A 21,492-nucleotide genomic window follows, 5' to 3' on the forward strand; every position below is an offset into this window, starting at 1 on the left:
GAGTAGAATGGAATCACAAGGCAAGCTACCATCTCAAACCGAGAAGAACCCGAAACCCAATGCATGTGCCATTACTTTGAGAGGTGGAAAAAATTATGAAAGCCCAAGAATGCCGGATGAAGAAGAGGAAGAAAAGGAGATTGAAGTAGAGAAAGCTGTCAAAGAAGATGAAATGAAAGATACTTCAAAGTCAAAGAGGCCAATAGACATTGAGGTGAAAGTCACTCTAGCACCATTTCCTTCAAGGTTAAAAAACACAAAAAGAGAACGGGAAGATGACGAGATCATGTCAATGTTCCAAAAGGTTGAAATCAACATCCCTCTTTTAGATGCTATTACACAAATTCCTAGATATGCTAAGTTCCTTAAGGAACTTTGCACATCTAAGAAAAATCTCAAAGGAAATCAAACGGTGAAAGTAGGAGAAAACGTGTCTGCCGTGTTACAAAAGCGGCTACCAAAGAAATGCAAGGATCCGGGTGTATTCATAGTTCCTTGTAAAATGGGTAACCTTTTTGTGTTACGTGCCATGCTAGATCTTGGAGCATCAATTAATGTCTTACCTTATTCAAGCTATAAAACAATGAGAATTGGACCCTTAACAAAAACAGGAGTCATAATTCAACTTGTCGATCGGTCTTTAGTACACCCAAAAGGTGTATTGGAGGACGTGTTAGTGCAAGTCAATGAACTTGTATTTCCCGCTGATTTTTATGTGCTTGATATGGGAGATGATGACCAAACCTCGAGTTCCATACTTTTAGGTAGACCATTCTTAAAAACAGCGAAAACAAAAATTGATGTCTACAATGGTACATTGTCTATGGAATTTGATGGGGAGGTCATTAACTTCAATATCTATTATTGGTGATTTTGTATCATCAATGTGTATTTAAGTGTAATGGATTGACTTGTTGACCAAAACTCAATCTTGATGAATATTAAACAAGTAAGGAAGGTGCGGAGTGCACACTTGTTTAAATTTATTCAAGATTCAAAGTAGACTGTCATTTAGGGGCGAAGCTCCTAAACGAACGGGGGTCCGGGGGCAGCACCCCTGGGAGCGGGGTCCAAGGGGCAGAGCCCCTGGCTTTTATATGAGTTATATTGCTATATAAAAATGCCTTAGAAATCTGAATTTTCTGTAAATGAACCCGGTTTTTGACTTCATTTTGACCTTTATTAAAAATCCGTTTTTGGTGACTGTTATTGGTTTTGACAGTTGGAGTAGTTTTTGGACAAAGAAAACCACCTTCGCAGTTTTCAGACAAATGAACTACTTAATCTTTTTTGTCATCATTTTTCCTGGTACAACAACAATCACGAAATTCATAACAACCATATTTTCTGTTCTTGCTCTCATATTCGAGTCTTATCCGATTAAAGGTTGGGAGTACCACCCAAATACTTTAATCTGAAAGTGTATACACAATTCTCAGAATTTCCAAGCCTTTTCTATACCCCAATTCTAACATCTATGAAGCAAATGCGGTATCCAAGTGATGTTCATTGTATAAATTTTGTTGATATGATCCAACCTTTAACTGAAAAGTGTTTTGAGTTGACTAACCATGATTCGTTGGAGTTAGTTTTGAGCATGAATTTTGATAACAATTTAGTCAAAGAGATTGCAACAAATTTCAAGCTTGATGAGGAGTTGCTGGAAATTGTGGAGTTTATGGAAGAAAGGAAGAAAATGAGGTATGATAATACCAATGTTAAATTGCCCATTTCTAACACAAAACTTCTTCCTTCTATTGTGCAGACACCTAAGCTAGAATTGAAGACTCTTCCAGATCATTTGAAGTATGCATATCTTGTAGAAGAGGAAACTTTGCTTGTCATTATCTCCAACAAGCTGTCCATTGCAAAAGAAGATAAATTGGTGACTTTGTTGAAAAAGTATAAGAAGGCTATTGGGTGGACAATTGCTGACATAAAGGGGTTGAGTCCCTCCTTATGCATCCATAATATTCTCATGGAGGAAGACTTCAAACCAACCCGAGAGGCACAAAGAAGATTGGACCCCCATGATTGAGGTAGTAAAGAAAGAAATCATGAAGCTCTTGGATGCAGCTATGATCTATCCTATCTCTGATAGCAAATGGGTGAGCGCCGCTAAGGTAGTCCCGAAAAAAGTCGGGGTAACTGTTTTGGTCAAAAATTACACAAGTATTGATCAACCAAATTGAATTAGAGGCTATGATGTTCGAATTGTGCAGTAGAAAAAAGATGAAAAGAATGACACAATTGTTTACAAGGAAAGTCCTTGATCCTTGCTAGGATCTCCGACACAAAACCTTGGGAGGTGATAACGATCACCTACATTGATGATTTTATTAATATAAAATAATGATTACAGAGAGTATTTCAATAAGAACAAGTGAAATAGTTCGTAGTGTCAACTGAGAGCAATATCATTGTCGTGTGTGAGATATACATATGTCAATTCATAGTCTAAACTAGCTAACAAGATGTCCGATATTTCCGGGATCCTCTATGACGAGCTTTGTGAACGTTATTTGACTTGGTATTACGGGTCTTTAGCATAGTTGAGACGATTCTCTGTTGAGAATAAGTCTTCTCTTGACTATTTATGCACATGTGTTAGTTATGAATGAAATATAACCGTTATAAATGTTAATAAATAATAATAACGATAATAGTCGGGATCCTAAGATAGTTGAGGATCCAGAATATATGATAAGGCTTGAGGATCCTGAATACTTTGAGGATCCTAGCCCTAACAATTGCCCCCAAGTTATTCCTGAAAATGTAGGAGTTAATTTCGAAAATATTAAAGGAATAACTTAATTAAAGAGATAAAGAGATAAAGAAGAGTTTAAAATTTTTATCCCTTAATGGATAAGTTTTATCCGTCTCCAGGTAATCGAGAAGCAGTCAAATCATCTTTCTTATCTCTTTTGTGCTATAAATGTGGGCTTCCGGTAATTTCTTTTTTATTCTCTCAAGTCGTTATCGTCTCATTGTGAAGGTAAAATTTTCCTCTCATTTGTTTCCTGTTGCTCTGATTTTCCTTGTTATGGCTAAGAAAACTAGCCGTTCTCGAACTAGCACCGTTACTTCTCCCGAGAATGACTTCAATGATAAGGCAATCTGGTCTTATGATGAGGTTTTCTCCTTCAACGATGAGGATATGGAGTCGTTGAAAGCCATTGGGGCTTTTCCTTCCGACGTAGTTTTTCGACCTTTTGAGGCCAACGTTCAACCAGATTATGTTTCCCCGACGTGGGTTTGTTTTCCCGAATACCCGTTTACTCTAGGTTTAACTTATCCTTTTATTGGTATCGTTCGTGATTTCTTTTCGACTACCCAAATTTCTTATATCCAAACTATGCTTGTGGTTTGGAGGATCCTGTTTTGGATTGATCGCTTGAATCAGTCCAAGAATATGGACATTGGGTCACTTGAGCTGTTTCTAATTATGATTCTTATTCATGTTCCCTTTGATGCTATTCATTCGATTATGGACTCCATGGATTCTTAGTCTTAGTGGCATTAAAATTATGTTCTATTTCTTATTCACGTCTCCCATTTTTTTTGTGGGTATACCCATCACGCGATAAACTATATACACCACAAATATATACATTATCGCCAATTTGTCCAAAAACAATTTAACCTTGAGATTTAAAAGTTCCAATGTGTGACCATGGTGATGAATTTAAGAATTTGTTATTTTGTTTTTGGTTTTTTTTACGCCAATGATATCCAAAAACAATTTAACCTTGACATTTAAAAGTTCCAATGTGTGACCATGGTGGTGAATTTAACAATTTGTTATTTTGTTTTTTTTACGCCAACTGTATTCAATTTTGTTTTTCATGTCCTCAAACCTCTCAACAAAATGGTAAATTCAATCCCATAGCTTCCTTTATTGATCTGTATCATGTTGTTCCATGCACACATGCCTCTCGAATATTAGGTCAAGGCACTCCATATGACCACATACTTACTAAACATCTTACCCTCTTCTACCATTAATAAATCCATCCCGTTTCACCGCCTCACCAAAGGTAAACCATAATGCTCTCACTTATTAGTTTTTAGGTGCCTATGCTACCCTCACCTCTCGAACCCACATAAACTTGCCCCGTGTTCCACCCCATGTGTCTTTCTTGGCTACCTTTCCCAACACAAAGTCTTCCGATGACTTCATCTCTAATCCAAGAAAATCATTCTCTCGTGACATGTTGTCATTGAGAAAACCATGTCCCTCTTTGGCTCCATGCCCCCATCACTCTCCCTCATATGGCCCATCACAAATCAAATTGCCTCATTTTTACTCGTTTTCTCGAACGCGTTTGAGCCTACCATCAACCACCCTTCTCGTTTGACCCATTTGCCTGCCTTGGCCCAACAACCCATCCCTCATCTCTTACGATCCAAACACAACCCCCATTCTATTTTAGCCTATCTGTCTCCAAATTACAAATCGACTCCCTTTATGTCCCCAGTCTGTAACTTTTTAACCTACGTCAGCCTCAATCCCACACCCACTCATCCCACGCAAACATGTTCAAAGCACGGCATTTATAAACCAATTCAACAACTTAACATTATACTAAAGTCGATTCACTTATTCCAAAGTCCTACCTTTAAGCCTTCGAAGATCCAAATTGGTCAACTTCCATAAAAGAAGAATATAATGCCCTTATTAACAATAGTACATGGGTACTTGTACATCAACCCATAACAATAATATTGTTTGCTCCAGTTGCTTATTTAAACAGAAAGTTAATGCGGATGACTCTCTCGCTTGCTACAAAGTGAGACTTGTTGCCAACATGAGCATTTAACGCTTGGGAATTGATTGCTATGAAACATTTATTCCTATTGTTAAACTGACAACCATTTGTGTGATCTTTAGTTTGGTCATATATTGCCATTGGGTGGTCCACTAGTTGGATGTCAATAATTATTTTCTTCACGGGAATCTTAGCGAGATGGTTTACATGCACTAGCCTTTCGGTTTTCTTAACGCCTCCCACCTTGATTTCACGTGTCACCCAAGCAAGTCCCTCTAGGGACTAAAGTAGGCCACTCGAGCATGGTTTCACAAGTTTCCCATCTTTGTGTCATGAATCGGGTTTAAACACGAAATATATGCTTCTTCCCTTTTAATCTATAAACTTGGCTTGTGAGTTTCCCACCTTCTTCTCTACATGGATGATATTGTTCTCATTGTCTTGTCTCCTGCTCTTTTGTAGCACATGATTCAATCTATCAGTGGTGAGTTCGCCATGACTGTTCTTGGCCGGTTGGCATATTTTCTTGGCATCTTCACTACTAGAATGACTCGCTACATGTTTTATTTCAAAAAAAGTACACCCTCGAAATTCTCGACCGGGATTATATGAATGCTTAGAAGTCGATTACAACTCCGATTTACGCACATCTCAAACTCAGCCTTGACAACCCTCTTGGCAAGATTGCCACTCTTTTTCGTAGCTTGAAAGATGGATTACATACGCGGACGCGGACGCGGACGCGATTCGGGCATATGTCCTGTTCATCCACGGAAATATCTACATAGGTGTATCGTGTTTACCTTGGTGGCGATCAAGTGTTTAGGGCGAATATAGAGTGGGTTGTTGCTAAGACTTCTTGGATTAGAAATCTTATTTGTGAATTCCTCTCTCCGATCTCTAAATCCATCATCATATATTGCGATAATATTAGTACGGTTTATCTCTCCTTCAGCCCGATTCAACATCAGCAGATGAAACACATAGAGATCGACATCCATTTTGTATCGACACCCATTTTGTTCGAGACAATTTTGATATCGGTGATATTCGAGTACTTCAAGTTCTGCCCTCCATGAAATATGTTGATATCTTCACCAAAGGCCTTTCCTCACGTTTATTTAGACCACCGATCCATTTTGAGCGTTTGGTCCCTTCCCCACGTTCAAAGTTCAAACATTGCGGGAATATTAATGTATAGTTATATATTGTGCACAGAGTCCCACTGTTACTTTGTATTATTCTTAGTCCTTTGGCCCTTCCTCAGTCGGGATGCCCTGTATCAGTTTAGGTCCAATTTTTCTGTTCCATTATCTATAAATTTTCAATTACGGCTCAGGCATGACAAGCATGCCTAATTATGGCAACTTATTAGATGCTCTTAAAAATCAAGTTAAATTCCATCTCCGGATATAATTGCAATATTTGCTACCTATAAATTCGTTTAATCTGTGGGTACAATTTATTAGCAATCGTCTTCTCTTTCCATTTTCTATACCTCCATTTTCTTCCATTACCTTCTTCCCACTCCCTTAGAGAGTTTCTTGATTTCTGAAACTCCACAAGGGAAATCATGTTTTAAATCAAATTTCTTTTATCAAATAAGTCTTTTTCATACGGTTTATTCAAGTCAAAACCTATTTGAAAAGAAGCCATGCAAAAAATCCTTCTTTTAATGTGTTTCAAAGAATCTAACCCATAAAACGACACATATTCCTTGATATACGTGTTGTTGATTGATTTCTTCCATGCAAGATTAAACAAGATATGATCAGGGAGTTACTCTTTGGTTTCCTGTTGATTCATTCATCTCTCGCCAAACATTTACATGTTCATCCCGGCAATAGCAAACCCACACGACGGACCCGGTTACAAGCTATCACTGGTCCTGGTCCTGATCCCGGCAAGAAATGGCTAACATTGCATGGTATTATTTTGATTGATTTACTTCCTTTTTATGCCATAATAACACATCATTATAACATCATGATTATATGTGTTATATATAAAAAAAATGATGGTTTTGCATTGGGTTATGTATCTATGTTTAGGTAGGGAGCCATTGGTGATAGCCCAAGGTGGGTTTCCTGGTTTATTCCCGGACTCTTCTGGGGCGGGTTATGCTGCGGCTATAGCAATGGGCGTTATTGGAACCCTAAAGTATTGTAACTTGCAACTAACCAAAGATAATTTAGGAGTTTGTCTTCCGAATGTAAAGCTTGATAACTGCACCAATGCAGCTACCAGGTTCCCAAAGCACCAACGAAGGTATAGCGTGAATGGGCGCGATATTGATGGTTGGTTCCCTCTGGATTTCACTATCGACGAGATAATGAAGGAGATACGTTGTAAGTGGCACGGGTAACGGTCTATTTGTCATTCTGTCTTTTAATTTTATAGATGATTTAAAAAAAAAAAAAAAGGATAATGACGACATATATTGATGAATGGAAGAAAAATAGGTTAGTAAAGAGAGGAGACTTAGTATTTTCACTGGTTTAAGTTAATTAACTTAGAAAAAAACACGTAAAAGTTAAATTAGGCCTTTAGTGCAAAATGTTAGTTCTTTTGTTTCTTGCTGATGTTTTGTCGCAGTGATACAGAATATTTACTCAAGAGCAAGTGTTTTCGATTTTGTATACCCTTTGCTGCAACCCGATAGTGTTTTCGGCATGGAGCCGAAAGGCCACCTCTGGTTGAATGTTCAGGTGTGTTACGTACGTGGGACCCCCCACACTTACATGGGTCCGGCCCATCTTCTTAATTTAAACACAATTTAGTTCATTGTTTTCATATTCTTGTATCGTAGAACGATGCGTTCTGGAGCTCACATCAGTTAAACGTAATACGATACATCGATGAGTCCAAACAATACTTTGTGGCGGATTATATCTCGTCACCGGAGATCGGTTTCTTGAAAGCCGTGGCAGCAAGCAAAACATTCGATCGGATAAAAACAAAACTTGTTTTCCGGTTCCTAACTCTTGCCGAGGTCGAGCCTACTTACAAAGAAACGTATGGTGCGCTCCTAAAGAAGCTAGCTATGATCAAGACATTTGCATCGGGGATTTTTGTCCCAAAAAACTACGTATGGCCCGTCGGTAAAGATGGATACCTACAACCCACAACCACTCTCGTTGCCGATGCTCATCGGGAAGGCCTTGAAGTGTATGTCGCAGGGTTTGCATCCGATACATTTTCGAGTTATAATTACAGCTATGATCCTGAGGCTGAGTACTTGCAATTCGTCGATAATTCACAGTTTTCGGTTGATGGGGTTGTTACGGAATTCCCAGGATCTGCTTCGAACGCCATTGGTAAGAAGTCATGATCCTCGGCATTAGTGACAAATAAATTTTGTCACCAATGTCTTAGCGCAACGGAAATATTCATATTTCCGTTGCTGATATCAGTGATCCGATATAGTGATATCGGATGACTGCATTTGTGGCATTTAGCGACAAAATTTTTGTCCCTATTCTTTTCTAAATTGTAAGAAAACTTAATGCGGTTACATGAGCTGAAATGCCAAATGATTGCAGCATGCTTAGCTCAAAGTCCAAAACCGACCAAGAAGGTGGTGGATGCTTTGATCATATCTCACAATGGAGCAAGTATCGATTACGCGGGGTGCACTGATCTCGCGTATAAGAAGGCTATCGATGATGGGGCGGATATAATCGATTGCAATGTCCAAATGACAAAAGATGGTGTTGCGTTTTGCCTTGATTCGGCTGATCTCTTGGGAAAAACTAACGCGGCAATGGCTTTCATGGATCGGTCTACCTCAGTGCCAGAAATCCAACCGAAAAATGGTGTTTTTACATTTGATGTGACGTGGACTGAGATCAAATCTGTTAAGCGTAAGTTTATCCGTCCTTTGTCTTGGGCTATGACCGAATGCAAGTTTTGTTTCTTTTACTTATTTTCACTTGGTTGTAGCATTAATTCAGAACCCGTTTCAGTCTGGCGGATTGTTACGAAATCCTAAATCAAAGAATGCCGGAACATTTTTAAAAGTCCCCGAGTTTTTGGAGCTTGCCAAGAAGAATGCATCGACCGGTATTCTGATCGGAATCCAAGTGAGTTCCATGTTTTACTTATTAGATTTAGGGTTAAGGTCACAAAATGGTCACCAATAACTCATAAATTTAAGCCTTGAATATTTTAAATGTACTAGCTAGACCAATAAACTTTTTTTGTATGTTGCATTACACTATCATAGTGGATTTCAACCCGGTCAATAGCTTATGTGACATCCACATAAGCCATCCAATATTGTAGAGTTTGTTAATTTACGTTCATGTTGTCATTTTATCCCAGCTATGACCTATCGAGACTCGATAAAATGTTTATTGGCATGTTGAGTATAGTTAGAATAGCGAATGACTTAAAAGAGCAAATCAAGGGTTATTGATGACTATTTTATGATATTAATTCTTAGATTTACCCGATGTCTATTGGTATTCTTAGAGGTGCACAAATGGAACAGTCCGACATTGTTTGGACTATTTTAACACAACGCATTTTTCTAAAATTATATTATATTATTTATTTCTTTTTGTTTTTATAATTATTTAGGTAGCCATTTTGTAGATTTATAATATAAAGCAAAGGATTTTTACAATTTATAACGTTTACAAATTGATACAATATAATTTTTTCCATTTTAATGGTACTTTGTAACACATAATGTTTATAAGCTAATAATATTTATGTCATAAAAAAAACAGACTGTAACAACCAGATATAGTGGCGACCAGTATGGAACATAGTCTTTCATTGGTCCATATATAATCTCAAACCTAGACCGGGCTTCTTTCAAACTGACGTTGACTTAGACTTTGATAGGGCCGGGTGCCTTGAACCCGGTCCATGTGCACCTATAGGTGTTCCTTCCAATAACATCATTACTCGATCATATCCCAGAATGCTGCTTACCTAGCATCCAAGAAGGGTCTTGACATCCTCCAATCAGTCAATGATGCCCTCAAGAACGCGAAATTGAACCCGAAACAACAAATTTTAATCCAATCAGATGACACCTCTATCCTGGAAAAGTTCAAGAACTCAAACCCGACTTACCAACGAGTTCTATTGTTCAGCAAGCCGATCAGCGATGCACCAAAGCCGGTTACTGATAACATCAAGAAATATGCCGATGCAGTCAATGTAGTGAAGAAGTCAATAATGCCAGAGAGCAAGATTTACATTACAAACGGAGCCACAAAAATTGTAGAACAAATGCATGCTGCAAACATCTCGGTGTACGTCTCGGGATTCTCAACGGAAACTTTAAGTATGCAACTCGATTTCTATAGCGATCCGTACATTGAGCTTGTTTCATTCATTGCAGAGGGTATTGATGGTGTGATCACCGATAACCCGAAAACTGCAAGTGCATTCTTGAGTAAGTTTAGCTAATACACTTCTTTTAGGCACTGTTGGTTATACATGACATATACCACATTTGACATGCATAGGAGTCATTGTGATATTGTGATGACCGATGTCAATAGGATAAAAACTATAAATAAATTGTGTCAAATGCATCGTTAATATCAATAATTTATATCTTATTGTGGCTAATGTGGCAGGGAGTCCATGTGTTGACCCAAACAGCAAGGCCCCATTTGTTTTCCAACCGATTAGACCCGGTGATTATCTCGCTCAAGTTGAACCCACGGTTTTGCCACCAGCATCAACGCCAATTCCTCCTCTTCGGGTGACGGATGTTGTCGACCCGCCATTGCCTCCCGTGAATGCTGCTGCACGCAAAGAAGCTGACTCTGACAAGAGTGGCGGTGATGGTGGTGGTGGATCGGAATCTGGCCAACGGAGAATGGCCGTGGATGTGGTGGCAACAATGTTATTGTTGATTGTGGTGTTCTTTCTAATGGGGTGTTGATTTTGGTAATATTTGGTTTGGTTTGGGATTAAACGAGAGTTGTATTTGTACCACGGGAAACTACCAAATTGTTGTAAGAACTCGTTAGTGTTAATTACTTTATTCATTTTTGGTAGATAAATTAATATAGTTTTATCTTAGATTTGGTAAATTATGTATCTGATACTTTTTTAAAATATGTTTCAATTGCATTTATACGTTGTTAAAAATGACCAAACAATGGGTTAATCAACATTCTAATCAATGCCAAATCACCCCCTAAGATGCCCAAACCCTTTGCTCCCAAAAAATCAAGGTATTCAAGCAACCGAACATGAACAGATAATAGATAACATCTAAAAAATTTATCTTTTAATTAATTCTTCAAATCATAATCAAAATTTGCCAAAGCTGATTACAACTTCAAACACATTCCCATTTTGTTACACATACGGTTGGTTGATTGTATGATTGCATTATTTATGATTCTAACTCATGTGACTGAATTTTGTTGAAACAAACAAACAGTAGCTATGTGAATCATACCGAAGCGAGTTTGCACAATACATCTATTATGGGAAAATGACTCTTGAGGCTAATTAACTGTTGCGTTTGTTCTCATTTGGTCATTTTCCTTTTGTTTTGTACTCAATATACCATCGAACTTGTTGTTTGTGTTCACCATAACCCTTTTGACCGACTTTTGACTTATGATAGCCGCTCAAAAGGTTATGGACTTATGGTGAACACAAACAACAAGTTCGATGGTATATTGAATACAAAAAAAGGAAAGGGACCAAATGAGAACAAAACAGTTCGTTACCCTCCTGATTCATTTTCCATTTCCTCATTTACAACAAATCCCACGTCATCTCCTGCTAATATTAATGACTGTATGAGATTCATTCTTGTTTCTCTTCAAAACATAACCCACAAAAGAACATTATTCATACATGTACAACTTTGTAATGCACTTGAATATTTATTAGGGGAATCTTGACTAAGCAGGTGCATTTCATGAGTACATTTACATTTCCAATCAAATGATTTATCGTATCCTGGATTCTAGACAAGTCTACAAACAAGTGGAATCGCAAGTGTTGTGATTTTTGAGTTTGCTTAGATTTAAAATCGAATTCATGAGATAAGATACAACATCAATATGTACAATATCATGCAGCTTTTACAGACACATCACCATAATATACATTGAGGTAAATGTTTATGCTGATAAATATACCTCTCATGTTTTAACGAAGTTATCTCTCATATATATATATATATATATATATATATATATATATATATATATATATATATATATATATATATATATATATATTCTATTCCCCCACTATAAATACCACAACACCCAACATTTTTTTAACTCATACCTTCTTACTCTCTCCAAAAAATATTAATCAAAATGTCATCATCTTCATCATCCGATTCGACGGCTCAAGAGGAGGCTAAGCTTATTGGTTCCGTCATGGCGAAAACGGTTGCATACTTTCAAAACCGACCAGGCGAAACATCACGTGCACGATCTAAACCAAGAAACCCGCCGTTGCGTAGAAATCGCGAAGCCGGACACGGTCGTCTTATAGAAGACTACTTTGCAAATGACGCCATCTATGCTGTAAAGTTTTGACGTCGGTTCTGGATGAGGAAGGAACTATTCTTATGTATTGTTGCCGATTTGGAAGGCCGTTTTCCATATTTCCATTGGAAAATGGATGCGAGACGGATAAAAGGTTTCTCTCCAATTCAAAAATGCACGGCTTCAATTCGTCAGTTAGCATACGACATGGGTGCAGACAAATGGAACGAGTATTTTAGGATGTCCAAGCGTACCGTGCGGGAGTGTATGTACAAGTTCTGCAAAGCGATCTGTTTGGTTTATGGGAAACGATATTTGCACAAACCAACTATGAACGATATCCACCAATTGTACACGGTGCATGAAGGCAAGCATGGATTCCCTGGAATGCTAGGTAGTATCGATTGCATGCATTGGAGTTGGTCATTATGCCCCAACGCATGCCGTGGTCAGTACATGAGAGGCGACCACAAAGAGCCGACGATCATTCTAGAGGCTATCGCATCACATGATCTTTGGATATGGCATGCATTCTTTGGTCCAGCTGGTGCAAACAATGACATCAATGTGCTAGACCAGTCGCCGGTATTCAACGATATCTACCTTGGAAAGTCTCACGATGTACCTTTTCAAGCAAATGGGGTAGCATATAAGCGTGGATACTATCTTACTGACAGTATATATCATCCATTGTTTGTTTTTGTGAAATCGTTTACATGTCCTAACGACCCGAAAAGGAAAAAGTTTAAAGAGACGCAAGAGTCAGCTAGGAAGGATGTGGAGCGAACATTTGGTGTACTTAAGAGGCGTTGGCAAGTACTAGCAGTCGGGACAAGGTCATATGAAGTGAGAAGGTTACATCACGTAATGTATGCATGTATCATATTGCATAATATGATTCTTGAAGACGAAGGAAGAGCGATATGTCGGTACAACGAAAATAAAATTTTTCCAAATGTCGAAGGAGTAGCCGTTGGTACACAAGAGTATAGGGCAAATAGAAAAGAAGTACACAATCGCGACATTCATCATGCCCTTCGTGCTGATTTGGTGGAGCACGTTTATAGGGCTCATATTCAGCCCGCGATAGAGTATTGTCACGATGATTTGTTTGAGGAATCAGACAAGGATTCTGATATGTTCGTCGAGAGCGAAGATTCCGATGACGAGAGTGACGTTCAGGAGAATGATGAAGACGATGAGGTCGATGACGAGGACGATGATTCCGAATGACGTATTTTGTTTTTTTTAAATTAGGATATTAATTATGTTTTCTATGTTGTGGTTTGTTTGATTTTTTGTTGTGTTTTTTTTTGAGTAAATTACATGAATGGTCTCTATGGTTTAGGATAATTTGCGCGTTTGGTCCCTAACTTATTTTTTTAACTCGGAAGGTCCCTACTGTTTGTTTTTGTTACGCGCTTGGTCCCTGTCTTACCTAAAAAGACTATTTTGCCCTTGTTTTTTTAATTTATTTAAATAAACGCACCCCCAACCCCACCTCTCTCACCTTACCTTACCTACCCCACCATTTTTTCCTATTTAAATAATAGTTTTTTTAGGTAAGACAGGGACCAAGCGCGTAACAAAAACACATAGTAGGGACCTTCCGAGCTAAAAAAATAAGTTAGGGACCAAACACGCAAATTACCCCAAACCATAGGGACCATTCATGTAATTTACTCTTTTTTTTTTTAAATTTTCTACTTATTTAAATATTAGGTCTAATGTAATTTTTATTTTAATTAATGAAATGCCTTTTATTTTTAATTAAAATTTATGTTTATTATTAATTTAAAAATTATAAATCATAAAAATAAATTAATTTTATTTAAAAAAATAAAAAAAACAAATAGCAATGGAAGTTTCCCACCCGTTCCTCCGGTTTAGGTGAAGGAAAGGAAAGTGAAAGAAAAGATGTTGTGCCCCACAAAAAGTGAGGAGAGTTTCCCATCCACACTCTCGGGTCTTACATGCTAAACTTTATTTATATTTTTTTTGTAGCATCGGCATCGAGTTGGGAACATCAGTTGAAGTTGAAAAGCCTGGTATTGATTTTGAAAAACTCCGGTCATCGTCAAAACGAGCCGCAAAAAGTGAGGAGAGTTTGCCACCCTCAAATAATCAGAGAGCTTCTATAGTTAGGAAGTGAAATAATCACCATCTGTATTTTAGGTCTTGCAAAAATTGGATGATTTAGAATTAGATTGATCCAAAAGGATGTTCTGTGTTCTTGACGTTTTGAATGTTGTAACAATTTTGATATTTAACAACTTGCTAATGACTGATGGTTTATAAACATTTTATGTCTTAACCCAAAGGAACATCTATTAAGAGCATGGAAGTTTTATCGTAAATTTGACACGCTTTGAATGGTTTCTTAACTTTGTAAATGTTTAGAAAAAAGGTTTTTTTTTTTTCTCCACTGGAATATTTTGGATTTCAGCTTCGTAAATGTATACAATAATTGTTAATATAAACAATAAATGATATTTTTTTATAAGCCGGCGGTGAATGTTTATAACAATGCATGTTTATTGATTGTAAATGTTGTTATTGACATGAAACTTTCTCTAAGACTGAACGGAGTGGAGACGTTAAAATCGGTCGCTAGGTTCGCTAAGCTCGTTGAAACACCGCCCCTTAGCCAGCGCTAAGGGACTCGCTAAGCCATTCTCATTACATCCTTGACGAGATGAGAGAGAAAGAAAAGGGAGACTGTGATTGGTAAAAACGATCCAGAATCTTTCCACAAAAACGATCAAGAATGTGATTCAATTTCTGGTGATTCAAGGCCCACCGACGACAAGTTCTCAATCTTCGACGATTCAAACCCCATTCAAACAACAGAAACCCAAATCCAAGAAATCTAAATCAAAAAGGAAGTTGCAGGTGGTCGGGGAGGGAGAACTCGACGGAGATGGAGACCTCGTTGGTGGGTCTTGAATTGCCGGTGATGGAAAATATCATTGTCACAGTGTATCTAAATTTTCTGAAGATGATGAAATCGTTTAGCAATGAGGATGATTTTGAAAAAAAGTTTCTTGAAGGAAACGTTAATTTGAAGAGAGATAAATGAATAGAGAAGTTGTGAGTATGAGAAAAGACTTTTCACAGAAGGATTTTTTCAATATTAATTAAAGTTAGGTAGATGAGTGATTTCTCAGTATCAATTAAAGTTAAGGAGAAAATTAATTGAAATAAATTAAAAAATAATAATTAGCACCCTTTAAAAAATATAATTTAATTAACTTTGAAAAAGAAAAAAAAATAGAGTGTTAGGAGTGTTACCACTCCCTATGACATGTTAAGATTTAGATGCTAAGACAAAAAGTTGATGTGGCAGACAAAAAAATGATATGGCAAGATGCTAAGAGTGTTACCACTCCCTCTAGCCTAACAATCAAGCAAAGAAAAAAAGAGAAAAAGGTAAAATAAAATAGAAACGGTACAAAATTCAGAATTGAAAGTTGAAACGTCAATTGAAACCCACGATTTACTTTGTCTTATTTTTTCGAAAAACTTGTCATTTCTATTTTTACATCATCCCACTATCATTGAGTTTCCTTTATGCAAAATGGTATTATATTTTAATGTGTATCTAGAGCATGACCTCTTTATCACATTTTTAGAAGTCGTATATCATCACAAATCTTGAACATCAAAGTAGTGTATTAAAATTATGACGTGATGTTTAATTACTTGTGTGATAAATCATCTTTAGTTACAAGACAATATTCTAAATAACAATAAAAACCAAATTAGATACATGAAAATAACAAACAAGCATGCGCCTTGTTGTCTATCTAAAGCATGTATAAATCCCCGAAAATTCATATCTTTGTTGAATCATATATATTCTGTAAAAACTTTATGCAGCTTTCACAAAATAGTACAGCATTGATTGGATTTCTTTGCTTGCTTATAGAACATCTGTTTCACAATCATTCATTAGAATTTTGTCAGATGCTTCTTTTTTACTTGATGCAAAAAAAATGACTTTAACACAAAAAAGTCAAGAAAATTAGACTTTCCCATCAAGTCCTAACTTTTTACAAATTTTCCCTCTTTAAAATCATGCATAATGATGGGAAAAGATTAAAGATGAACCTGTGAAGCTGCACTAAGATCTGAACTCTTCTCAACTAAGCTATCCAGCTTTTCGCCTCTTTCAAGGACACTATCAATGGTTTTATGCTGTGAACATAAAATTATTTACCACAGTTAATAACAAAAATTCATTTCCAAATTACGGAATTTGATGCTTACAAGGATAATTTTGGTTTCATCCAACTCCCTTTGAATTTTCAACAGCTTGTCAGCCTGAGCAGGATCCTTTATAATTTCAAAAAAAAGATTCAATAATGATTTCAGATATTAGAATAAAAGATCACATCAAGTGCACAACAATGTCAATGAAGGTTAGATTTTAACTCGTACCTGAAACCTGGTTAAAGCATCATTAAGATATGGCCATTGATCAGTGATATCTGCTTGTATGTTGTGCCATGAGTTTCCATGCTTCTTTTGGTACTCATCAATCACCTAATCAAAATGTAGCATCATGTCACTTATAGAAAGCTTTAAGGCTATGATATGATTGATCATATGATCATTTGTTTGTTAAAGTTCTTAATAATATGAGCTTACCTGATTCAGCACAGAGAAGGCGCTCCTAACTGGATAGTGATCATCCATGAAGCCCACCACACAGAGACCATTTCTGTTATATGAATGCACCTTATACTCTATCACCAACAAAAAGAAATGTGATTAGCTAGAAGCATAACATGTATGCACGGATAACATTCTATCACTTTAATTTAGGGAAAAATTTCACAATCTTAGATGGTGTCATATGAACATCAATAACTTATGCTTCAATCTATGGTCATTTGAATAAACGATGATTCGTTTCAAGATATGAAATTCGAATCGTTCCCAATGTAATTCGTTTAAAATTTACGATTGAAACCCCATCTCCAATAATCACCGCGGTGATAAGATTTTGAAATCAATGACACGATTCAAGGAAAAATGATAGAAGGAAAACAGAGGTGGTTTATGTAACCTTCGTGTTGGACGGAGTGGCGTTGGTCAGGCGGAGTTCGTTTGGCGACGGTCCTACCAACAAACACGATGAACTGCCGGACGGTGACCCTCTGGAAATACCCAAAATGAGTCACGTCCGTCGCGTTCGCTAGAATCACCGGATCCGAACCGTCTGGAATCGGGTGGCATTTCAGCACGAGTAACGCCGTGATCTTCATCCTCTTCTCCCCCCTCCTATTCAATCTCAAAAAACAGTAAAAATTAGAGATTAGGGTTAGGTTTCCGACGACAAATTCTTGATGATGCTTGTACGAATTGGAAACGAACGAAATGGATGAATTCTAGGCCAAAAAGACGATGATCAATAAAATTAACCACTGTTCCGTAATCAGTGAAGTGCATTACCCTTGCGATCGAAGAAAATTTCCACGCTTTTGCTTTATAAAGAATCAGAATTCAGAAGGCGTTTTGGGATCGAATTTCGAACCATGACAATGCCTACCCACCTTTACTTGTAAATATTCCGTCGCCATAACTTCCAGCTGTCACTAATGTTTTGACAAAAAAGTATTATGTTCTACGATAAATCAAACGAAAATATGATTATTTTCATAACTCAATTTCCTACACATAAGCAAGAAGAAATTTATATTTTTGGTTTATGATGTTACTTGATTTTTTCGGTTTTAATTTTGATTATTATTTTGATATTTTACAACAACTTTGATCAATTTTACAATTAAAATATTGTACTCCTTTAATAAGATTATAATAAATGTTAGTTATTTATTTAAACTTGTTTAATATCATGTTCACCCATTATAACTTTAAAAGTAGGTTGTGTGCTCACTTTGGACCCGTAAAATAATAATAATAATAAATAAAGAATAAAAAAAAAGTTAGATTTCTTGCACCAAGGCCTTTTTGGTGGGAATCATATCATATTGAACAAATAAACTGTATTATGATTTCATAGCCCGAATAATATTTACATTATGACTATAAAAACTGTATATTTTATTACTTTTGTAGCTTATGATTCCATAACAAAACTTTTAAAGAAACAAATTTGTTGATTAAAAATAATGAACGTATACATAATTGTTTCAAAGGTACAAAAATATGTTAAAATTTGCGTAGTAAGCATGCACAGTAAGGACAAACATATAATTGTAGGCTTACAAGTAAATACAAATTATATTATTGTAGTGTTTTGTTCCTAAATTAACGGACCAAATATTTGATATACATTGAAAATGATTTTACTTTTTCTTTAAATTTATTGTAAGCATTAATTAACTACTCTTGAGATATAAAAATGTAAAATCCAAACACCAAAATCAGGCAAATCGGACAAATAACGAAGACACTATGACAGTTCACAGTTGTCTAAATTTCTACAAACATGTTGAAACAGAAAACTAAGTTTCAATACTCTATGTTTAGGGGTTTGTTGCTCATTGAATATATAACCAAAAATAGCATATAAACTATATAAACAGTAATTAAAATTGTGAACAACAAGCTGGAAAAAAAATCATGCAAATCGGTCAAATAACGATGACACTATTACAGTTCAAAGTTGCCTAAATTTCTGCAAACATGCTGAAATTTTCGGTCGGGTATTTAATACCGAATAAGCTCTTATATGAGTAACTCGGACCGAAAAAAGCCCGAGAACAAAATAAGCCTAATATAGATACCTGAAACCCGAACCGAATTGCTTATTCAGACCTAATTTGGTTCAGTTCGATTTGAGTTTTCGATCAAAATGCTCATCCCTAATTGGAACATCTAAATTGCTGTGTTGAATGATAAAAATAATCATTCTACCCTTATGTAGTATTTTTTTTGTTGAATTCAACATTTCTGTTTTATAAAATAATTGAACCAACTTCTTGAATAATTACAAATATATATATATATATATATATATATATATATATATATATATATATATATATATATATATATATATATATATATATATATAAACATCATACAAAATCCACATTAAACATAAATCCAAATCAAACAACAAGCAATAAATAATCGAACCATAAATAATAAAGAAGAAACTATAAAAATTGAATCAATAATCAATAAACAAATAAAATAATAAATAAGAAACCATAACAATTGAATCAATATTTTTTTTTGAACAAAAAATATATATAATAATGAAAGATAGCAACCACTATGTGTAAATCATCAATACAACATCCAACCTTCTAATGGCTCTCAATAAAATATTCAACAACATTATCGGGGGCAATACCATGAGATCTAGATCCAAGAGTGAATAACATGAATTCACTATCTTATGTGATCGATTACCCATATAATAGAAACCAACTATACCAATGATTCTTAATAATAGCAACCAACATTTTCTTGCACAAAAAACAAACACCAAGATGTGCATAACAACGTGATCTGTAGAAGAAGTTAAACATGAAACAATAGAACTCCATAAGACAAAACCAAATGAAAATGAAACAAACCAAAATGAAAGAAAACACAAATTGTGAAGACATGAATTCATTAATTAAAGAGCTTTTTCATAAGATCAAGTAACTCACATGGCGTACCTAAAACATTTAATCTCAACAATTGCATTTGCATTTGCGTTTCAAAGGGTGGACTACACAAAATTATCCGGGAAGCAAACCAAACCAAATGTGCCTTTTCTTCTTCCGGTCTTGTATTAGCCTTCACCATAGGTGTTGCTGTAACATCCCAAAATTCAAGACCAAAAATTTCATTTTTAATTTAATAATTATAAAACCATTTAACTGAAAACATTATAGAAACAACTCATATCCAAAACCAATGTATCAATAATCAAATCATGTCATGACATCACGACATCAGAGTATAACTCCCAAGAATCTTATGTGCGGAAAATGTAGTGTGATGCGATGCGATCATGCCAGCTCCTTTCCCTTCGAAGAGGAAGTACCTGAAACCAAAACTGTAAACCGTAAGCACAAAGCTTAGTGAGTTCCCCCATCATACCACATACCAAACAATAACATACTGTCAGCATATCAGGGTGTTGGCCTACCCCTTCGGTCTCTTTCAATCGGTAACTGCCTAGGATATCAGGGTGCTGGCCTACCCCGTCGGTCTCTTTCAACCGGTAACTGCCTAGCATATCAAGGTGTTGGCCTACCCCTTCAGTCCTTTCGACCGATAAGTTCCTAGCATATCAGGGTGCTTGCCTACCCCTTCAGTCCTTTCGACCGGTAACGGGGACTATTTCACCCCCTACTACTACCATATATCATTCTAGTACATAAACACATAAGTCACATACTGCCTAGCATATCAGGGTGTTGGCCTATCCCTTCGGTCCTTTCGACCGGTAACGGGGTCTATCCCACCCCTCCTACCACTATCGCATAATATCATAGCATACTGGCACATAAAGCATAACAGATAGTGGCATACCAGACAATTATCACAAAGATACTCATCTCTACTATAATCACCTACTAGTGGGCCGACATTGGTGTCTTAGACCCACTTCTACTGGAAGGTAACTCACCTCAACTGCTGTAGAATAGCTGAACTGTCATCGGCTCTAAAATCAACCCCACTCAAACTCCTACACATAAAAGATTTCCTTAAATTACCCTTTCATACTCATAACCCCTTTTGGGTCAACCTTGGTCAAAGTCCAAGTCAAAGTGAACATTCTGGTCAAAGTCAACGTTCTGGTCAAAGTCAACATTCTGGGTTGACTCAACTCGCCGAGTTGGTCCATCAACTCGCCGAGTTCCATAAATCATAAACTCTGAAATCGCGATCCAACTCGTCGAGTTTTCCTCCAACTCGCTGAGTTCCTCTTTCTCAACAGAAACGGGACTTCCTAACACAACTCGTCGAGTTCCCTTGTGGACTCGCCGAGTTCCATGGACATATTTAGGAACGTTCGACCAAACTCATCGAGTTCCTATATGAACTCGTCGAGTTCCTTGCATTTCTAGTCTATTAAGTCCTTTTCTCAGATCTAAGGTTCCATAATACAGATCCATATTGTTTCCATAATCCATTTCTGTAAAGTTGACAACTTGATGACTTTGCATGCCTCAGATAGACCCAAACTCGAGATATAGCAACCTACTTTCATGAACATGGCCTTTTCTTGGACAAGGACGGGTTTAAGACCCTTTTTATGA

At 36.5% G+C, this 21,492-nt stretch overlaps 3 protein-coding genes across 5 annotated transcripts; 2 read left to right on the top strand and 1 right to left on the bottom strand.

Moving 5' to 3' along the window:
• The first annotated feature begins 7 nt into the window (after positions 1-7).
• On the top strand, positions 8-871 carry LOC145112795 (uncharacterized). Its single transcript, XM_079048916.1, has one exon. It carries the CDS (start codon positions 8-10, stop codon positions 869-871), a length of 864 nt encoding a protein of 287 aa, XP_078905042.1.
• Positions 872-5,052: 4,181 nt separating this feature from the next.
• Positions 5,053-10,868, top strand: LOC145115829 (glycerophosphodiester phosphodiesterase GDPDL7-like). Of its 2 annotated transcripts, none has more exons than XM_079052184.1 (8): positions 5,053-6,696; positions 6,821-7,117; positions 7,365-7,477; positions 7,579-8,086; positions 8,312-8,632; positions 8,712-8,851; positions 9,699-10,179; positions 10,367-10,868. In XM_079052184.1, exons 1-8 carry the CDS (start codon positions 6,537-6,539, stop codon positions 10,675-10,677), a joined length of 2,331 nt encoding a protein of 776 aa, XP_078908310.1. In that variant the 5' UTR covers positions 5,053-6,536; the 3' UTR covers positions 10,678-10,868. The 2 variants fall into 2 exon arrangements, with proteins under 2 accessions (XP_078908310.1, XP_078908311.1); XM_079052185.1 differs by lacking the exon at positions 5,053-6,696 and having other exon boundaries at positions 6,883-6,929; positions 7,010-7,117.
• A 5,058-nt stretch (positions 10,869-15,926) lies between these two features.
• On the bottom strand, positions 15,927-17,865 carry LOC145111562 (VAMP-like protein YKT61). Of its 2 annotated transcripts, XM_079047830.1 has the most exons (7): positions 17,714-17,865; positions 17,328-17,542; positions 16,907-17,004; positions 16,697-16,801; positions 16,526-16,591; positions 16,367-16,453; positions 15,927-16,189 (listed from the first exon to the last, which is right to left on the bottom strand). In XM_079047830.1, the coding sequence occupies exons 2-7, from the start codon at positions 17,524-17,526 to the stop codon at positions 16,139-16,141; spliced, it is 606 nt and encodes a 201-aa protein (XP_078903956.1). In that variant the 5' UTR covers positions 17,527-17,542; positions 17,714-17,865; the 3' UTR covers positions 15,927-16,138. The 2 variants fall into 2 exon arrangements, with proteins under 2 accessions (XP_078903956.1, XP_078903957.1); XM_079047831.1 differs by lacking the exon at positions 17,714-17,865 and having other exon boundaries at positions 17,328-17,707.
• Positions 17,866-21,492: the final 3,627 nt, after the last annotated feature.

This window comes from Lactuca virosa, chromosome 5 (genome assembly GCF_052849685.1).
Source record: "Lactuca virosa cultivar CGN04683 chromosome 5, Lactuca_virosa_CGN04683_v6, whole genome shotgun sequence".
Classification (NCBI taxonomy): domain Eukaryota; kingdom Viridiplantae; phylum Streptophyta; class Magnoliopsida; order Asterales; family Asteraceae; genus Lactuca; species Lactuca virosa.